At 43.7% G+C, this 13,114-nt stretch overlaps 1 protein-coding gene across 2 annotated transcripts in view; it reads right to left on the bottom strand.

Moving 5' to 3' along the window:
• Positions 1 to 13,114, bottom strand: part of KIF18A (kinesin family member 18A) — a 174,212-nt gene that overhangs the window by 63,977 nt on the left and 97,121 nt on the right. For both annotated transcript variants that reach the window (XM_077288046.1, XM_077288047.1), the window contains 3 exons: positions 12,118 to 12,294; positions 9,719 to 9,793; positions 8,428 to 8,531 (listed from right to left, as the gene is read on the bottom strand). In XM_077288046.1, the coding sequence (XP_077144161.1) occupies positions 8,428 to 8,531; positions 9,719 to 9,793; positions 12,118 to 12,294 (356 nt within the window). The remainder of the gene's footprint in view (positions 1 to 8,427; positions 8,532 to 9,718; positions 9,794 to 12,117; positions 12,295 to 13,114) is intronic.

Here is a 13,114-nt window from a genome sequence, read left to right on the forward strand (position 1 = left end):
AGACACTACCAATACAATTTTAACCCTTTCACGACATGCATCGTACGTGTACTGCGTGTGTCATGTCTCTCCCTTTGATGTGGGCTCCGGCACTGAGCCCACATCTTTCCAGGCACATGTCAGCTAATTTGAACAGCTGACACTTGCCTCTAAGGGTATGTTCCCATAGTCAGTAAACGCTGCGGGTTGGAAGCTGCATACATCCGCAACGTCCAAATCCCATCTCCACTATGCGTGCACCGGCGTCCGTGCTTACCTCCAGAGACGCACATGCGGCGAGTCTTTCCATACCGCAGATTGTCTATTTATCTTGCGGAGATAAAGATAAAATGTTACCCATACAATGTATTGGGTGCGGGGATTCTGCACAGTTCAATGAACACTTGCAGAATCACTTGTGTTCAAAAGCCGGCAGCGCTTTGGAAGCAGCGTACATGTGCTGCATCCAAAGCGCTGCTTAACACTGAATGTGTGGACATACCCTAACAGCCGCGTGTGGAATCGCAATCCACCCACGGCTGTTAAGTCGTTAAATGCTGCTGTCAATCTCTGACAGCGGCTTTTAATGTGATCACGCAGAAAGCGCATCACTGATCCCGCCCATCAGCACCCATGTCACATGACCAGTGGCTGGAGTTCATGGCAAGTGAGCATTTCTCTTACTTAGTCTCCATTAGATAAATCTCACCCGTACAATGTATATAAGGACGCAGTGATTCCACACGGTTCAATGAACACAAGCGGAATCGCCTGCGTTCAAAAGTCGGCAGCGCTTTGTACACCACAAATAAGTGCTGCGTCCAAAGCGCTGCCGATTACGGACCATGGGAACGTACCCTTAACAGTGCCTGGTTTGGCTTTTATGCTATTTGCAGATAAGTGTTTCGCGGGCATTCGCCCCTCATCAATGCAAAGCAGGGGGTTGATTTGAATGGATGAGAGGCCTCTGATGGGAGTCTTAGGGAGTAATGTCTCTCCTTGTGGAAAGTGACATATCACTCAACATTCTGATAGGTTAAATGGCTTTTTAGAATTGACCCAAGAGTGTGTGGCTATATGTCTAATATAGTGATACTAAAACAGAGTCCCAATGGGACCAGAGACGGCTGAGTGCTTACTGAACAGCATGCTGGAGTTGCTTTCAGTGTTATAAAGCTGACATTCTGCAGTACGAATAGTCATCACTACCATAGGTTCCCGTCCCAATTACCATAAATCAATATATATTTGTTTTAAGGGAGGAACCCGCTATTCTGAGAGAAAACCAACGCAGTCATGGCACAACAGAGCTATCCATGGAGAAGACAGAACAATCTGATCATGTGGGGTATATCAGCTATATTATTAATTATAGAAGAGATATAATTAAACGAGACAGATGTGAGAGTTCTTCCTGCAGCCAGTCCACACAACATGTTGGGGTATGACACATATATAACATATATATAATATATATATATATATATATATATATATATATATATATATATATATATATATATATATATATATATATATATATATATTATTTATGCTATCCACCCGTGCCTATTAACTAGTTCAATGCCACTGACAAACTCTGACAGCGGAATTTAACAAGCGCTTCTGGCCATCCGGCCGGAAATGCGTGCACCGGTGACCCCAGTCACGTGATCGGGGGTCATTGGTGCGTTGACAAAACAACCAGAGGCCTCCTGCAGGCCTCTATGGTTGTTGATGCCGGATTGCTATGAGCGCCAACCCTGTGATCGGCGCTCATAGCAATGCAGTAATTCTACTACATTGGGGCGATCGAGTTGTGGCAGCTTCTAGTGAAAAAAAATAAAAATAATAATAATAATAATAATAATATATACACACTCACTGGCCACTTTATTAGGTACACCATGCTAGTAACGGGTTGGACCCCCTTTTGCCTTCAGAACTGCCTCAATTCTTTGTGGCATAGATTCAACAAGGTGCTGGAAGCATTCCTCAGAGATTTTGGTCTATATTGACATGATGGCATCACACAGTTGCCGCAGATTTGTCGGCTGCACATCACCACCACCAGCCTGAACCGTTGATACAAGGCAGGATGGATCCATGCTTTCATGTTGTTTACGCCAAATTCTGACCCTACCATCCGAATGTCGCAGCAGAAATCGAGACTCATCAGACCAAGCAACGTTTTTCCAATCTTCTACTGTCCAATTTCGATGAGCTTGTGCAAATTGTAGCCTCAGTTTCCTGTTCTTAGCTGAAAGGAGTGGTACCCGGTGTGGTCTTCTGCTGCTGTAGCCCATCTGCCTCAAAGTTCGACGCACTGTGCGTTCAGAGATGCTCTTAGGCCTACCTTGGTTGTAACGGGTGGCGATTTGAGTCACTGTTGCCTTTCTATCAGCTCGAACCAGTCTGCCCATTCTCCTCTGACCTCTGGCATCAACAAGGCATTTCCGCCCACAGAACTGCCGCTCACTGGATTTTTTTTCTTTTTCGGACCATTCTCTGTAAACCCTAGAGATGGTTGTGCGTGAAAATCCCAGTAGATCAGCAGTTTCTGAAATACTGAGACCAGCCCTTCTGGCACCAACAACCATGCCACGTTCAAAGGCACTCAAATCACCTTTCTTCCCCATACTGATGCTCGGTTTGAACTGCAGGAGATTGTCTTGACCATGTCTACATGCACTGAGTTGCCGCCATGTGATTGGCTGATTAGAAATTAAGTGTTAACAAGAAGTTGGACAGGTGTACCTAATAAAGTGGCCAGTGAGTGTATATATATATATATATATATATATATATATATATATATATATATATATATATATATATATATATATATATATATATATATATATATATGTATGTATGTATGTATGTATATATATATATATCTCAAACATACACACATCTGGTAACGCCCGATGTAACGATAAAATAAGTCAAAACACCAGAATTACATTTTTTTGTTGCCGTGACATTGCATTAAAATGCAATAACGGGCGATCAAAGGAATGGATTTGCACCAAAAGGATATCATTAAAAGTGTCAGATCGGCCCGCAAAAAATAAGCCCTCACCCGACCCGAGATCACAAAAAATGGAGATGCTACGGGTAACGGAAAATTGGGCAATTTTGCTTTTTTTAAGCAAAGTTTGGAATTTTTTTTCACCACTTAGATAAAAAAGAACCTAGACAAGTTTGGTGTCTATGAACTCGTAATGACCTGGAGAATCATAGTGGCAGGTCAGTTTTAGCATTTAGTGAACCTAGCAAAAAAACAAAACAAACAAAAAACAAGTGTGAGATTGCACTTTCTTAGCAATTTCACCACACTTGGAATTTTTTTCCCCGTTTTCTAGTACATGACATGGTAAAATCTATGGTGTCAGTTAAAAGTACAACTCATCCCGCAAAAAAAAAGCCCTTCCATAGGTTAAGAAGCTCCTCTGTTCTCCACTTACAAGGGCACCTGTTTGAACTTGTCATCAGTATAAAAGACACCTGTCCACAACCTCAGTCACACTCCAAACTCCACTATGGTGAAGACTAGTGATGAGCAAATATACTCGTTACTCGAAATTTCTCGATCACGCTCGGGGGTCCTCCGAGTATTTTTTAGTGCTCGGAAATTTAGTATTTATTGCCGCAGCTGAATGATTTACATCTGTTAGCCAGCATAAGTACAAGTGGGGATTCCCTAGCAACCAGGCAACCCCCACATGTACTTATGCTGGCTAACAGATGAAATCATTCAGCTGAGGCAATAAAAACTAAATCTCCGAGCACTAAAAAAAAAAATACTCGGAGGACACCCGAGCGTGCTCAGGAAATCTCGAGTAACGAGTATATTCGCTCATCACTAGTGAAGACCAAAGAGCTGTCGAACGATACCAGAAACAAAACTGTAGCCCTGCACCAGGCTGGGAAGACTGAATCTGCAATAGGCAAGCAGCTTGGTGTGATGAAATCAACTGTGGGAGCAATAATAAGAAAATGGAAGACATACAAGACCACTGATAATCTCCTTCGATCTGGGGCTCCACACAAGATCTCACCCCGTGGGGTCAAAATGATCACAATAAGGGTGGGCAAAAATCCCAGAGCCACATGGGGGGACCTAGTGAATGACCTGCATAGAGCTGGGATCACCAAAACAAAGCTACCATCAGTAAAAAACTACGCCACAGGGACTCAGATCCTGCAGTGCCAGACTTGTCCCTGTGCTTAAGCCAGTACATGTCCAGGCCCATCTGAAGTTTGCTAGACAGCATATGGATTATCCAGAAGAGTATTGGGAGAATGTCATATGGTCTGATGAAACCAAAGTAGAACTGTTTGGTAGAAACAAAACTCGTCGTGTTTGGAGGAGACAGAATGCCAAGTTGCATCCAAAGAACACCATACCTACTGTGACGCATGGGGGTGGTAACATCATACTTTGGGGCTGTTTCTCTGCAAAGGGACCAGGAGAGGATGACTGATCCGTGTACATGAAAGAATGAATGGGGCCATGTATCGTGAGATTTTGATTTCAAACCTCCTTCCATCAGCAAGGGCAATGAAGATGAAACGTAGATGGATTTTTCAGCATGATAATGATCCCAAGCCCACCGCCAGGGCAATGAAGGAGTGGCTTCATAAGAAACATATGAAGGTCCTGGAGCGGCCTAGCCAGTCTCCAGATCTCAACCCCATAGAAAACCTTTGGAGGGAGTTGAAAGCCGTGTTGCCCAGCGACAGGTCCAAAATATCACTGCTCTAGAGAAGGTCTGCATGGAGGAATGGGCCAACATACCACCACTGTGTGTGCCAACCTTGTGAAGACTTACAGAAAACGTTTGACCTCGGTCATTGCACAGGATATATAACAAAATATTGAGATTAACTTTTGTTAATGACCAAATACTTATTTTCTGCCATAATTTGCTAAATAAATCAGAAAGGTGATTTTCTGGTATTGTTCTCTCATATTGACTCTCATAGTTGTGGTCTACCTATGATGTCAATTACAGGCCTCTCTCTCTCTCATCTGTTTAAGTAGGAGAACTTGCACAATTGGTGGCTGACTAAATACTTTTCTTTACCCACTGTAATGCAGTCCCCCTTCACACACAATAATGTAGTCCAACAGTCCAGCAGTATATTACACACTATAATGCAGACACACACCCATATACAATACTTACCTCTCCCCGTTCCCCCGCTGCTCCAGGCTCTGCTCCGGTCCGCACTATAAATTGAGGTCATCGCGCACCTGATGAGTCAGAGGCAGAGGGGAGTGATGGGAGAAGGAGCATCATTAGATGCGCTCTCACCCATCACTGTTTTCAACTGTATCGGCGTCTATCATAGTTGAATGCGGGAGGGGGGGTCCTGTCTGCAGCCCGAATGAAGCAGCCTCAGGGGCCACATGTGGCCTGCGTGTTTGAGACCCCTGGTCTATAGGGAGGGGTAGAGTTCAGGGTCTGCATCTACAATGTCACTGTCATATTTCACTCAGTCCTCGGTAGGAAACAATCCAGCATGTCTGCAATGACCAGCACCATACCGGCTGTGGTTATATCCTGTCACACCAGCACTTCTAATCACATACACAAGTCATTTACAATGGTTTTGGCATCAGTTGTCCTTTAGTAAAACTCTGCAAACTCGGAATGCCAAGCTGTTGGATTCTACTACTGATTCTCACGAGTTATTGGACTGGGGCCTGAAGGTTTATCCATATCTTTGTGTGCTGATGAATAGGCTGTCACTACAGAAGTCTGTCCTGGAGCACCATCGACTCTTAAGTGACCCAATCAAAGGGGTTGCTAAAATATAATGCACTTTATAAGTTACTAGATGGTAGCCCGATTCTAACGCATCGGGTGTTCTAGAATATGTATGTAGTTTCTTTATGAAGATTTTAGAATAATACATTGAATATACAGGATTTGGCTGGCCGCAACCAATTAGCGAAGCGTGGTTCAAATCCCGCGCCAATTCGCAGCCGGACTGCGCCTGTCACTGATTGTTCGTGGCCGGCCATGTAGTATAGAACAGCCCACGTAGTAAATAGCACAGCCACGTAGTATATAGCACAGCCCACGGAGTATATAGCACAGCCCACGGAGTATATAGCACAGCCCACGGAGTGTATAACAGCCCACATAGCATATAACACAGCCACGTAGTTTATAACAGCCCACGCACGCAGTATCTAACACAGGCCACGTAGTGTATAACAGGCCACGTAGTGTATAACACAGCCCACGTAGTGTATAACACAGCCCACGTAGTGTATAACACAGCCCACGTAGTGTATAACACAGCCCACGTAGTGTATAACACAGCCCACATAGTGTAGTACATTGCACAGCCCACGTAGTATATTGCACAGCCCACATAGTATATAGCACAGCCCACGTAGTATATAGCACAGCCCACGTAGTATATTGCACAGCCCACGTAGTATATTGCACAGCCCACGTAGTATATTGCACAGCCCACGTAGTATATTGCACAGCCCACGTAGTATATTGCACAGCCCACGTAGTATATTGCACAGCCCACGTAGTATATAGCACAGCCCACGTAGTATATAGCACAGCCCACGTAGTATATTGCACAGCCCACGTAGTATATTGCACAGCCCACGTAGTATATTGCACAGCCCACGTAGTATATTGCACAGCCCACGTAGTATATTGCACAGCCCACGTAGTATATTGCACAGCCCACGTAGTATATTGCCCAGCCCACGTAGTATATTGCACAGCTCATGTAGTATATTGCACAGCCAACGTAGTATATTGCTCAGCCCACATAGTATATTGCACAGCCCACGTAGTATATTGCATAGCCCACATAGTACATTGCATAGCCCACGTAGTACATTGCATAGCCCACGTATTATATTGCACAGCCCACGTATTATATTGCACAGCCCACGTATTATATTGCACAGCCCACGTAGTACATTGCACAGCCCATGTAGTATATTGCACAGCCCACGTATTATATTGCACAGCCCATGTAGTATATTGCACAGCCCACGCAGTAAATAGCAATGTGGGCATCATATCCCTGTTAAAAAAAAAAAGAATTAAAATAAAAAATAGTTATATACTCACCTTCCGTTGGCCACGGATCCAGGCGAAGCGGTTACCGACGCTCCTCACGCGCTCCGGTCCCAAGAGTGCATTGCGGTCTCGCGAGATGATGACGTAGCGGTCTCGCGAGACCGCTACGTCATCATCTCGCGAGACGACAATGCATGGTCACCGGAGCGTCGCAAGGAGCGGGAAAGGTCGGTTCTGGATCCGAGGGGCCGACGGACGGTGAGTATATAACGATTTTTTTATTTTTTAAATTATTTTTAACATTAGATCTTTTAACTATTGATGCCGCATAGGCAGCATCAATAGTAAAAAGTTCGTCACACAGGTTTAATAGCAGCGGTAACGGAGTTCGTTACCAGCGGCAGAACGCGGTCCGTTACCGCTGCCATTAACCCTGTGTGAGCGCTGACTGAAGGGGATTATGGAGCGGGCACTGACTGCGGGGAGGAAGGAGCGGCCATTTGCCGCCGGACTGTGCCCGTCGCTGATTGGTCTTAGCTGTTTTGCCGCGACCTATCAGCGACTTGGATTTCAATGACAGACAGAGGCCGCGACCAATGAATATCCGTGACAGACTGACAGACAGAAGGACAGACAGAAAGACGGAAGTGACCCTTAGACAATTATATAGTAGACTAGATTGTGGCCCGATTCTAACGCATCGGGTATTCTAGAATATGCATGTCCCCGTAGTATATGGACAATGATGATTCCGGCTGTGCCCGTCGCTGATTGGTCGAGGCAACCTTTTTGACACCGTCGCCATGGCAACCATTATGACATCTACGTCGATACTGTGCCCGTCTGGCGGCCTCGACCAATCAGAGACGCGGGATTTCCATTATGACATCGTCGCCATGCTATGCCCGTCGCTGATTGGTCGAGGCCCAGGCGGCCTCGACCAATTAGCGAATGAATAAACGGGACAGACAGACAGACAGAAAAACCCTTAGACAATTATATATATAGATGGTTGAGCGTCACATCCATCCTCAATATGAGAAGTAGATGCCAAGCGCATCCATCCAATTCTCCCACTGCTAGCGGCAGACAAAAACTTCTGAAAACAGTGTGCAACAAAGAGGTACCAAGCGTTAAACTGGACACACACTTAGATAGCGGTTGTCGACCACTATTCTTCGTGACCACCATACACATGCATGCTCCGCTGAGCTCCGCATGAGTGTGCATGTGGGCACTATGAGTGAGGAATAACTTGTAGTCAGACAATAGATGGTGGGTGAGGGAATGGTCCACCTAAGGTGTATGACCACCACTAAATAAGGGAAACCAGCCAGATATGAACCAACAAAAACCATTCACAGCATACAGAATATACCTCTTAATTTCTGCTTGCTGCTGGCGTGTGGCAGACAACTGCTTGCTGTGCTCAGGAATCCTTTGCTCCTCATAATTCTCTAATTTCTCCTTCAGTATTGCAATCTAAAAGTAAAACATGGGAACACAATCCATTAAGAATGCAGTGAATTTAAAAAAATTGTATGAGACAGTGCCAGGAAACCGTACCACTGCCATTCATCAGCTTACTGAACACCACTGAGCTGCAATACCAGGAACAAACCATGGACAGGAGTGGCACTGTTACAGGACTGCTACAGTTTTTCCCTGCAGTATGCTACTGTACTGGAGGGCAAAGAAACCCTTTAAATAATCCTACGTTACTCTGTTGCTTTCTTTGCCTGCATACATAAGAGCTGTAGCCAGTGAGTTGTCAGGAGACAGGAACAGGTCGTCTCATCTCAGGCATCTTTTCATCACCTGTCTTCAGGAGTGCACTGCTCCTCTGCCTCCCGGCTTCCTGCTGGGTGGAGGGGCACTACTGAAGACTGACAGTTCAGGCTGGCGGCATGGCAGAACCACTAGCCGGAGCGCAGTGACACTAATGCTGGCCAGCTCCAGAGCACAGCCTGCAAGCTCTACAGTCAAGAGCATGTAAGCGCACGCTCCTTGCCCAGGAAGCCAGCCACCTCTCACACCGCAACTGTGGCAAGCAACCAGGACAAATGGCGCAAAACCCTAATATTAATGATCCTTCTATTCTTGGAACCGGAGACTTATAGAGAAATAAATGATAAAACATGCTTATTTTTACCAACTCTTTGCAATTTTACACATATACTGCAGTATTATGAGAAAACCCCTATAATATGAGCATTACCAGAGTGCTTAGCCTGTAGACCTGAACCCCACTCCTTACACCCCACAGCAGGCAGCTGCTTATTCCCCTGCAGTGTCCGCTAGCGGAACATATAGAACTACAAGCAGTGACTGAAATCAATCACCACCCAGTAATAACCTAATCTCAGGAAAAGACAATTAAAAGTATTGTACAATATTAAAAAAAAAAATAAAAAATAATATATATAAAAAAAAATACAAAAAAAGGGGAACAGCACATATGTTCGGGTGCAAGGCCCCCAGATAACCTGTCCACCGATCATCCAAGCTTCATAGAATATCAAAAAAAGAGGCAGCACTCTATTGTTCCAATATAAAAATGTGCAGGGTTTAATTTACCCACATGTATATATATACACACACACACACACACACACATATACACACGCACACCTATCCATGTCATTACACAAGCCCCAATGTGATGGTACCTCTTTCTTCTGCTGCTCACAGATCTTGACGTATTGACTAATGTGACTGTCCAGGCTAACCACATTCCTCTTCACCTGTAAAAGAACCAAAGTCCAAACTTTTAGTCTTCAATAATGCATACATTCTTCATTAATATGAAAAGTATTAGGTTATAATCAGAGATGGTCACATCTGCAGCAGGCTATGTGGAGAGGTAAAAGTGACGTATGGTATATAAAAATACAAAAAAAGACAAAAATAAACAAAACACAAAAATTCCTTTTAAATACAAAGAAAGCGCCATGTTTTGTTTTGTCTATTTTTTTTAATTCTTCAATGCACATAAAAGACAAAAAAGTTCCACATATTCTGTAAAATAGAAAAATCTATGTTTTTTTCTTACAGCTCCTCTGCAGACCCACGTGTCTCCATGATGTCACACTAGCTCTTCCACCATTCGTCTAGCTTTAGGTAATGTACAATCAATACAGATGGGAGACAGCATGACTGGGTGCAGACTACAGAGGGTTTGCCGTCAATGAAGACACATCTGCATGGGCGCTCTACACCCAAAAAAAACCAGACTATGCTTCATTTTTTAAATGTTATACAGTACAGACCAAAAGTTTAGACACATGAAAATACAGAAAAATCTTTAAATGAGATGACTATGAAAATTGTAAATTCACACTGAAGGCATCAAAACTATGAATTAACACATGTGGAATTATATACTTAACAAAAAAGTGTGAAACAACTAAAAATATGTCTTATATTCTAGGTTCTTCAAAGTAGCCACCTTTTGCTTTGAAGACTGCTTTGCACACTCTTGGCATTCTCTTGATGAGCTTCAAAAGGCAGGCACTGGGAATGGTCTTCCAACAATCTTGAAGGAGTTCCCAGAGATGCTTAGCCCTTGTTGGCCCTTTTGCCTTCACTCTGCGGTCCAGCTCACCCCAAACCATCTCGATTGGGTTCAGGCCTGGTGACTGTGGAGGCCAGGTCATCTGGCGTAGCACCACATCACTCTCCTTCTTGGTCAAATAGCCCTTACACAGCCTGGAGGTGTGTTTGGGGTCATTGTCCTGTTGAAAAATAAATGATGGTCCAACTAAACGCAAAGCGGATGGAATAGCATGCCGCTGCAAGATGCTGTGGTAGCCATGCTGGTTCAGTATGCCTTCAATTTTGAATAAATCCCCAACAGTGTCACCAGCAAAGCACCCCCACACCATCACACCTTCTCCTCCATGCTTCACGGTGGGAACCAGGCATGTAGAGTCCATCCGTTCACCTTTTCTGTGTCGCACAAAGACACGGTGGTTGGAACCAAAGACCTCAAATTTGGACTCATCAGACCAAAGCACAGATTTCCACTGGTCTAATGTCCATTCCTTGTGTTCTTTAGCCCAAACAAGTCTCTTCTGCTTGTTGCCTGTGCTTAGCAGTGGTTTCCTCACAGCTATTTTACCATGAAGGCCTGCTGCACAAAGTCTCCTCTTAACAATTGTTGTAGAGATGTGTCTGCTGCTAGAACTCTGTGTGGCATTGACCTGGTCTCTTATCTGAGCTGCTGTTAACCTGCGGTTTCTGAGGCTGGTGACTCGGATAAACTTATCTTCAGAAGCAGAGGTGACTCTTGGTTTTCCTTTCCTGGGGCGGTCCTCATGTGAGCCAGTTTCTTTGTAGCGCTTGATGGTTTTTGCAACTGCACTTGGGGACACTTTCAAAGTATTCCCAATTTTTTGGACTGACTGACCTTCATTTCTTAAAGTAATGATGGCCACTCGTTTTTCTTTACTTAGCTGCTTTTTTCTTGCCATAATACAAATTATAACAGTCAATTCAGTAGGACTATCAGCTGTGTATCCACCAGACTTCTGCTCAACACAACTGATGGTCCCAACCCCATTTATAAGGCAAGAAATCCCATTTTTTAAACCTGACAGGGCACACCTGTGAAGTGAAAACCATTCCCGGTTACTACCTCTTGAAGCTCATCAAGAGAATGCCAAGAGTGCACAAAGCAGTCATCAAAGCAAAAGGTGGCTACTTTGAAGAACCTATAATATAAGACATATTTTCAGTTGTTTCACACTTTTTTGTTAAGTATATAATTCCACATGTGTTAATTCTTAGTTTTGACGCCTTCAGCGTGAATGTACAATTTTCATAGTCATGAAAATACAGAAAAATCTTTAAATGAGAAGGTGTGTCCAAACTTTTGATCTGTACTGTATGCACTGTAGCAAAAAAAAAAAAAAAAAAAAAAAAAAATAGTAGCCATTTCTGGCTGGACATAGCCTTTAAATTGGATTGTGGTAGTCAATTTGTAAATAATCACAAGATGCAACAAACTGTAAAGAAAACAGCTTTCAGCAATTAATGAAGTACACAAAAGGCGAGGATGGTCCCTTACGGCAGATTTGATGTCCTTGGCTCGGTTGGCATACTTCAGAGTATTGTACGTGTCATCATATGACAGTGAGGATGGGCTGACCGCAGCAATCATGATGGTGTGGCAGTTTCCTCCCAGCGAATCCTTGAGGAGTCGGGTAAGCTTACTATTTCGGTAAGGTATATGTTGCTTCTTTGTCTATAGGGCACATAAAGCATAGTCCGTCTTTAGTCAATCATTGGGAGAGTTGGAAAATGTACACATTGCTGTGATTGGTGCGTTGGAAAACAAAGGAAATGAGGATGCAATAACACCGTGATGCCCACAGGGCCGTCACACTAACCCTAAGGGGGACCCTGAAAGTCCAGAGAAAGATATTTAGGGGATGTTCACATGTGGGGTTTTGCTGTGGATTGTTCAGCAGTAAAAACCAGGAGTGTTGGAGGAAAAACGCTGCGTGTTTGATTCTCTTTTCACATGGCTTTTTTTTTTTTTTAATTCATATGAATAAGTGAAAAATAGCAGAAACACTGAAACAAGTAACGCTGCAAATTTCACAACTCGCTGAGTAGCTCGAAGAATGCAAGGAGGGAAGAAAAAAAAAACGTGTGAATGAGATTTTAGAAATCTAATTTACTTTGCTGTAAGCTAAAACACAGCATAAAAATGCAGCAAAAACGCCTCGTGTGATCACACCCTTACAGTGTTTGTCCTTTTCAAGAAGTCTCATGTTCTCACTTATTATTTCTTGAATTGAAAGAGTTATTCACGTTCTTTAAAGTGATGGTATATGACAATCATATTATGTCCCGATCATATTATGACCCTTATTATTGCAGAGGTTGGACGCCCACCCAAGTAATGGAGCGGCCACAGCAGTGCTTTAGCGCAATGTCCACCCAATGTGCAGCGGATTGCAGCATGGCTTATTAATGTGCACAGAGCGCTGGCATACCCTAGTAATATGAGAACCCTTTACTATATGGAAATAACTAAGAATTATTAGTTTCTATGTGAA

Source organism: Ranitomeya variabilis, chromosome 2, assembly GCF_051348905.1.
Source record: "Ranitomeya variabilis isolate aRanVar5 chromosome 2, aRanVar5.hap1, whole genome shotgun sequence".
NCBI lineage: Eukaryota > Metazoa > Chordata > Amphibia > Anura > Dendrobatidae > Ranitomeya > Ranitomeya variabilis.